General features: G+C 48.5%; 1 protein-coding gene across 13 annotated transcripts in view; it reads right to left on the bottom strand.

Moving 5' to 3' along the window:
• Nucleotides 1-166: 166 nt before the first annotated feature.
• NPRL3 (NPR3 like, GATOR1 complex subunit) overlaps nucleotides 167-8,105 on the bottom strand; it is a 45,146-nt gene continuing 37,207 nt past the window's right edge. For all 13 annotated transcript variants that reach the window (XM_037386115.1, XM_037386111.1, XM_037386113.1 and 10 more), the window contains 3 exons: nucleotides 7,428-7,617; nucleotides 6,087-6,279; nucleotides 167-896 (listed from right to left, as the gene is read on the bottom strand). In XM_037386115.1, the coding sequence (XP_037242012.1) occupies nucleotides 731-896; nucleotides 6,087-6,279; nucleotides 7,428-7,617 (549 nt within the window). In that variant the 3' untranslated portion in view covers nucleotides 167-730. The remainder of the gene's footprint in view (nucleotides 897-6,086; nucleotides 6,280-7,427; nucleotides 7,618-8,105) is intronic.

Here is an 8,105-nt window from a genome sequence, read left to right as displayed (position 1 = left end):
CTAATTTTGGTCCTGCTCAACAACAAAGCTCCCCCTCCCCGGTGAAAAATTGGAAACCCTGAAGCCTCCCAGACGCAGGGGCCACTTGGTGCAGATGTGCTCAAATGGGCACTTTGTCATGAGGCTAGTGGGGAGAGGCAATAATAAGCTGTAACACAGTGAGCGAGCTCATTCATGAAACTGTTTACTTGCGATACTCTGCCTCCCTACCTGTGTTCTCACGGCTGCCAGGTAACTGATCAAACAGAATTCCTCGGTGCCCAGGGACTCTTCCCTAAAAGCCAGGCCAGCTCCACTCTGCCCTTGAGCAGAGGCCATGCGCGCTGTGCCGTGGGGACAGGCTGCTCACAGACAGTGCTCGCGGCTGAATGACCCAGCTGTCATGCTGCTGCAGGGCAGAGAAAGCGCTGCTGACGCACCGGTGGCCGCCCCAGGGTGAAGTACTGTCACTAACACTGCAGCTGAAGTCTTCCTGGCCCACTCTCACAACCCTGGGGAGGGAGCAGGATCAGGGAAGGGCTAAGCAAGCGCACACTGTCCCGCAGCGGGCCCCAGAGCCCTCAGACTGGCCTCAGCTGTCGCCACAGGGAGCGGATGGAAAACTGAGGCACAGAGCAGGAGAACCTGCTCGATGTCACATGGAAAGAAGGAACTAAAATAGCCTCCTTCAGGCATCTTTCAGACTATCGGTATGGAGAGCGTAGCAGGTTCCCTTCCTTTGCCAGCAGAGTCACTTTAAGAGAGACTGAAAAACTGAAATCACGGGGTCCTCGTGGCTGGTCACCACCAGCACGCTGCGGAACTTGTCAAACAGCATGAGGAGCTGGGAGCGCCGCATGTTCTCATTGTACATGATCTCCTCCAAATGATGTCGGCCTCGGAAATAGTGCAGCAGCCTGCAGGGAAGGAGACAAGGGAGGCACATGAGCCAAAAGCAAGTGCACACAGCTAGAACCAATACTGCCACCCTCAAGGTTTCCACTCCCATGGGACACAAATCAGAAGGCACTTGGGTTGTGTCCCTCATTTACATGAAACTTGAGGGGAATTCAATCGGTTCTTACCTTAGGCATGCCTAGCACAGCAAGCCCCTGGAAAAGCAGGGGACTCCCCGGCTTTGTGGCTTTGCAAAGGGCCTCCTTGTACCAAAAGGTTTCCTAGCCTGGGGCATTTCCTGAGGTGGTCCCTTTTCAATACAGTTTCCATTTCAGAAAGCGAGGAGCCACAAGCCTTGAGAAGTTGGGACACAGCAGAGTCACTTCTGCGCCCTTAGCTGGGCCCGCATTGCCCTGTCACGGCTCTGCGGCACGGCCTGGGGACCTACGCTTGCTTTCAGAATCGGGCATGTTTTCCCTCACAGCAGCCCAAGGGACTTAGGAACTACAGGTTGTGCACTTGAGGCTTGGTCAGCTTGGGTTGGGTGGAGCAGTTGCAACAGACAGATGGAAATTTTGGTGACAGGCACCACAGAGAAGCTCTGGGAGTTATAAGGCCCCCAAAGAACCCCAAAATCCCTGAAGCCTAAGCTCAAACAACACTGGCTTCTTAAATTCCCCGTTCTCTTTAGAGACAGCACAGATCGGCCTTCGCTGGCCCCCAGCACGCTTACAGACATCAGATAACCTCAGCCCCGCGCAGGCAGGCACGGCAGGGCCTAAGACAAACCACTGCAGCAAGTCCCTGATGGCTGAGGACCTGCTCCCCAGAGACCTTCATGGCCCTAACGGAAGCCACTCAGGCTCTTAATCGCCGTGACAACCTCCCAAGCGTAGGAACCGAACCATCCTGCACATGGCGCTCAGACACTCCTACCCGTCCAGGCCTGAACACATACGGCACAATCACTTCCCAGCTACACAGGCAGATGTGCGTCCGCACGTGTTGCACATCACACTGTGCTCCAGCAGCTCTTGCTGGTGTTTCCGTACCCATCTGCAGTTCGGGAATATGCTGGCTTGCTGCTTCGTGCCAACTGACAGCAAAAATGAGTGGAGATAACATGAGCTGTTTTGCAATTCATCCATACAGTCCTCAGGCAGGAACAGCCCTCAAAAGACACCAACCATCCTTAGACCATTCCTGCCTATTTTCACGTGACAGCAGGATGGGGGGTCTCGTGCTTCCCCTGAAGAACTGACATCTGCCTGGCTGACTGCTGCTGCTCAGGCTAGGCGCTCCTGTCCCCCATCACCCTCCATGGTGACTGGAAAGGAGTCACTGCAACAAGCCTCCCTCCATCACACCCTCCCCACACTGCACAGAGTAGGTTTCACCTCTAGTCCACTGCCATTTGTGTTTCTCTGCTCTGCAATTTGCTGTGTCCCTCCTCTCACCCCTGTCCTGTTCCCCAGACCGCTGTGTGGAAGCTCAGAGCCGGGTCCCTCACTGCCTCACCGCTGCCGGCAGCCTGGGGCTGTGGCAGCCCCCAGCACGCTGCGAACTCCCGTCTGCTCTGATGTTCATCCGCCAGCTCTCAGGTTGGCACCATCATGTAGAACTTAACTGCTACGTCTCTGTGCCTGCAGTACAAACAAACAACAGACGGACAAGCTCCAGTCGTATTTACCTTTCCACTGTGCGGGCTGTGCATTTGCCTTTTGCAGGATCTCCCACTGGGTACTTAAATCAGGCTAATTGGCTTCCTCCCCTGGGCCGGTGGCAACCAGTGCGCACTGAGCAGTGGCCGTGAGCAGGGACAGTGTCAGTTTGACCGTGCATGTGTCAGAACTAGGCCATTCCCTGAGGCATTACCAGAAATTTTTCTATATTGTATCACTGTTAAAAAAGTGATTTTGAAAAAGATTTTCAAAGCTGCGTATTCCCTCCCTGGTACAGAGCTGCTCACCGTGACTGCCCATGCGCTCATCTCCTGGCACAGCTCCCTTCTGTGCAAATGATTCTGACCTGGCTTTCAACAGCAACACAGCCTAAGCGGGAGTTTTCCAATAAATAAATCCATCCTGTATTCAAAAAGAGTCTGGATTTGTAACCGGTCAAGATGAAATACTTTCCACTCCAATAAAAGCTAGAGAGGATATTAAAGAATATCACAAAAATGCCGTCTGGAAGACACCTCTAAAGTCTAGTCCAGCATCCTGCTCCAGCAGGACTATTGCCAACGCTGTAGCTTTTTCTAGCCAAGCACTGAAACTGCCCCAGGACGGAGATACCCCCACATGCCTGGGTAATCTGGCCTGCGCTGCACCACCATGCCACGGAAGTTTTCCCAAAAATCCAAGCAAAATCTACAAAGCTGTAACCTGGGGCTCACAGCTCCAGTGAAGATGGGCACTACCTTCGCCTTTTTAAGGGCAATGAACATTTACAGCACCCAAACAGGACAGAAGGTGGCACTTCTTGTGGTAGTAACGCTGCATTTGGGTCCCCCTGCAGCTGCACAGATAGGTCTGTTGACAGATGTGCCCTTCCAGATGCAGAGGTGGGAGATTATGGCTTCCCATTGCTCATCACTGTTCTCCCCTCTTCAAGTTATATGAGCTGCCCCGCTAACAGCAGTGTAGCGTTCTTAAACACACCCACCCACCAAGGATTATCTCAGACTAGTCAGTCAAATAAAATTAGCTTATTTCTGGCCGAGGAGATACCCCTTCCACTAGCACGGCTTGAAAATGGAGCAGAACTGTCCACAGCTTAGTGCCACCAGTGAGCATTCCTCAGTGGAGTAAAGGATCTCCATCTCTCATTCTAAGAGCAAGAAAAAAAAATAATCCTGAAAGTAACCCCAGACCCATGGCTTGGGAGAGAAGCCACGAGTAAAGCCTCAAACTGTCTTTAAAAGCACTGCTTTACATGCAGTGAGGAACACTTTGTGTGCGTTGCTGAAGGTCTAGCTCAAAAAGAACTTGTCTCTTTCTTGAGTTTACCTCTGGAAGGACAGGCCAACCCTCCTCCAGCAGCACCTAAGGAAAGAACTTGGATTTCAATTCCCATACAACGTTATGAGGGTTAAGGCACCCACTGCTGGAGCCAAGCTTCAGTATTCCCTATTTACCCTTCAGGTTCTTGTCTGGCAAATACCTGCTCTGCATGGCAATGGCCAGGCACAAGCTCCTTCTGCCCTCCGAGGCAGAGACACAAGAAAATGTACAGGGCTGAAATTTATTGCTCTGCTGAAAATAGCCCATCCCTTTGTGTGCACACACAGCTACGCTGGAAGGGCAGTTGCAGTATATTTAGTGCACTAACGATGCATTTATAGCAGGAGTTTGTTCTGGGAGGCAGCTGATACAGCATAGCTATTTGCCAGAGCACAGCCCTCACCAGGCTGCTATTCCTCAAAATGAAGCAAAAAGAGCTGGCACAGGAATGCCTATTAGGGTAATGAGGGAGATCAGCTCCTTCACTCCACCGGCCTTTCCACAGTTGTTTATGCTTTCATTAAGAGGTTTACCCAGAAACCGATCTCTGCTGGTTTACAGCAAAAAAAGGGAGAAAATACAGCCACAACCTCCAAGTTACAGTGTCTCATAAAGCCACCGGTAACCAAGAGCATCTTGCATAAGCATTTCTATTTATATGCTCCAGCATCCTACCCGTAGGACCCGTTTGTTTACTGTATCTTCTCTCTTCCTCACTGCTGACTTAAGAGTAAGCCATGCAGTTGTCAACTCAATCAATTCAATCATCCTGGGGATCCGCAAAAGAACCTGGTGCACAAGCAAACTGCAAAATAAACATTGTTCAGACAGCTTCCTGGTTACGGCAGCTGGTTTTATGAAGAAATCAAAGTAATTTTTTGCATCTGTAGTTTCAAACAGCTGCTTCACCCAGATGAGGGAAGTGATAGGGGAGCAATCATGAAATCCTTCCCCCTCCCTAGGATAACTAAGAAGCTGCGCTGCCACTAAACTGCTCCAAAGCATCCTCCACAAATTCTGTCTTAAGATGTCACCAATTATGATGTTGTTTTTACTTTCCTTTCTCACTGGTTTTGTAGCAACTTATCTGGTAACAATGAAAAAACATTTCAGAGTTCTCAAATGGCCAAAGTGTTGCCTCTCAATCAGAGAATATCCTCTGAACAGTTTACAGAGGATGGAGGAGATGAGTAATTCAGAGAGCAGTACCTACCCACAAGCCTGGGGGAGCGCTATGAAAATACCTGAGCACAGCACAGCTGCAAGCTTTGCCGCAGACAAGAAAAGTATTTTTTGCTATTACAGTGTCTCTGGGCTACTTGACTATATCCATCCTAGGGCGAGAACCAGCTTCTCAGAGGATTACCAACTGAATCTGGGATGTACACGAAAAGCTGCAGTACTTGCCTCAGGTGGTTTTCCCGCTCCACAAGTATGAAAACCAGTGAAAGCTCCATTCCAGTGTTTTGAAATGCTTAGGAAGAAAAAGTATTTTCCCCCACACCTTCTTCCCATATGGCTGGTTAGGAAATCGTTCTGCTTTTTACCATGTGCAGAACCACGTCTTGCATATTTTTGTTGTGTTGAAATTTGTAACAACAAAACCGTGTGCTACTCATCACACATCCCAGTGACTCTGGCCTAACTAACTTAATGTAACGAGCAGCTCATCTCTGCAAAACAGACCTTGAAACATTGGTAGACTGGCCTGTAAAAGTATTCAGGCTGGCTTTGTGTCTGATGCTTTTTGTCTCCGTCTCATATTTGCACAAAGTTTACAAACCTTAAAATAAAGGATAGCTGGCTTGGAAATATCAGTGGACAAAAAATGACAGCATCAGCATGACTGGGTCTGTGCTTTGCATGCTTAGAAGGTTTCTTCAGGCTATGCAGTTTTATGTCTACCACGTGCAGCCACAGAAAAACTGGCAGCAGGCAACCAGTGAAGTCCTTGTTGTCCAACCATACGCCCTGATGTTCCTTCACACATCCAGGACTCTTTGTTAACAAGTGTTCTTGTAACACATATATTAGTTTTTTGTCACAAACTGACGTATACAGATGAAATAGGTGTAAGGGGAACAAACCCAAAAGAATTTATCCTCTAAAATCCCAAGCTAATGGGATTTTCTCAGAGTCCACGCCAATCCTCTAATAAAACAGCACGGATAAGAAAAAAAGATGGCATTCGCACTCCTCGTTTCCTACCTTGCGAACATGCGAAGATCTTCTGGATTCTGGGCAGCAGGGACATTAAGGATAGCTTCCCGCTCATGTTCCAACAAGCTTGCTAGGAGATTCTCCGTCATCCTTTTATTTAGGGGTGAGTCCCCACCAGGTATCAACTCAGCGCTGGAATTATCCATGCTAGGGCTTGTCAGAGTCATGTCATCACTACTAGCTATCAAGGGAGGAGAGAGAGACACACAGCGTTTTTATGTTCCTCAGCACAACAATGCAAAGATTATCAATTCAGGCTGTTTCTGTGCAGTCTTTCCAAATAATCCCTTCAGATTTGTAGAGCAAAGAAAGTGGCTCTCTAACTGCTGCATGTATCTGCCATTAGTCATATGACAACACAGCGATTTTCTCAATGGGAAAGTCAAATGTTTCAACAAAGTCATCAATTTATGTGGAAAATTGTACTTCTGGAGACTATAAACAGTCCATTAAAAACATCTGAAAAGAAAATTCCCAGCCAGCTCTGCTGGAATACCGTGAAGTGGTAACATAAAAAGCCTAGCAGCACAGAAGGTGGGAGCAAGCAGAAAGAAAGGCCAAGAAGCAATATCCTCTTGTGAGTGAGCCAGAATAAGCAGATCGCAGACTTATCGGACTCACATTCCAAAACTTCTGCCCTAATTCATGACTTCTGCAAAGCTGAAAGTTGTACAGAAACCTCTCCTGATATCCAACCTCAGTGGCATTCTGAGAATGCTGCTTGTAACAGTACAGGCAGGAAAGTTTGGGGATTTCAGCATTGTATCCGATTTATACTCTTGAAAAAATGCTTTCCTGGAATCACCCAGAAGAATGGCACTGAGGAAATTAAAGCAATCAGGATACATAAACAGAAAAGCAACCATCTGCGCAAACGACAGCTAGCTGTGCATCTCCTCCTTAGGTGGCTCTGCAGCCCGCAGAAACCAGTGCTGTTTGAAACAAATTCTCACAATTTTCTTCCTCTCCTGAAAACCAAAGTTCATGCAGTAACAGCAGTGCAGCCAGGGGAACATGGCAGTTACTTTTGTGTACAGCAAGGAAGCAGGAAGTTACTTTGAGAAAATGGAAGTACCTCTAGTAAAACATTTTACGTGACCAAATAAGAACTCGGCAAATTACAAAGCACTACTCCTTTTTACAAAGAGTGTGTAGCCCTTAAGACTTTCACCAATGCCCAGCTCTAAATTTAAGCAGGGCTGGACCAAATTAAGACTCCAAGCAAAGACGAGTTAGTCTTGTTACCAAGGCCTGATTACCCTAGGCATCACTAAGGGAAGCTCTAGAAGTGGGCTGTAGCCTGAACAGCAGAGAAAAGTGTGCTCGTACTTGGAGAACCAAAGCTGAGAGCATTGGGGGTGCTTAAACTTCGGCCTCCAACTCTAGCAGTAAAGGGCATGTCTTCGTCTTGGGCTCGGAAATCCTCCTCGTTTGGTGGCACCATCAGACAGACGTACGTGTGAAGCTGAATAAGAAGCCGGTGTTGGAGCATCCATATCACCATTTGAATGAGCTGAGTCTGCAGAGTGAGGAATGAGGTATGAAAGACCCGTGAAATAAAATACAGGAGGAAAACAATGCACAAAGGTTAGGCTTTGTGACTAAGTCACAAGAAGTGCTTTCCACGAAAAACAACAGTTTTATCTCTTCTCCAATCATAAAAAAGTGACCAGGCACACACGTTCATCACACTTAAAAAGCTTTTGTGGATGCTCAGGCTGTAATCAAGCCTTTAACGATCAACATGTCTTTATGCTACACATATGCACAGCCAGTGTCCTCAAACGAAGCAGCCCTGCCCCTTGCCATAGCTCCCGCACCTGCTGGGTGGTGGCAGAGCAGCCGCATCCCCTCACCACCCAACGCTTCAGCCACACAAATGGAGCCACACAACCCCACCTGGAGCCCTTCCGTACGTTTAATAGGTGCTCAAACAAGGGGCTAGCCTTCCTTCTGAGCGACCAGACATGGGAAAATGAGTCAGCCAGAGGCAGGCCCTGCTGCCCA

The sequence above is a fragment of the Falco rusticolus genome, chromosome 4 (assembly GCF_015220075.1).
Source record: "Falco rusticolus isolate bFalRus1 chromosome 4, bFalRus1.pri, whole genome shotgun sequence".
In the NCBI taxonomy this organism is placed as follows: Eukaryota; Metazoa; Chordata; class Aves; order Falconiformes; family Falconidae; genus Falco; species Falco rusticolus.
The sequence above is the reverse complement of the archived record's forward strand: the minus strand, read 5'-3'. Positions and strand labels throughout refer to the sequence as shown.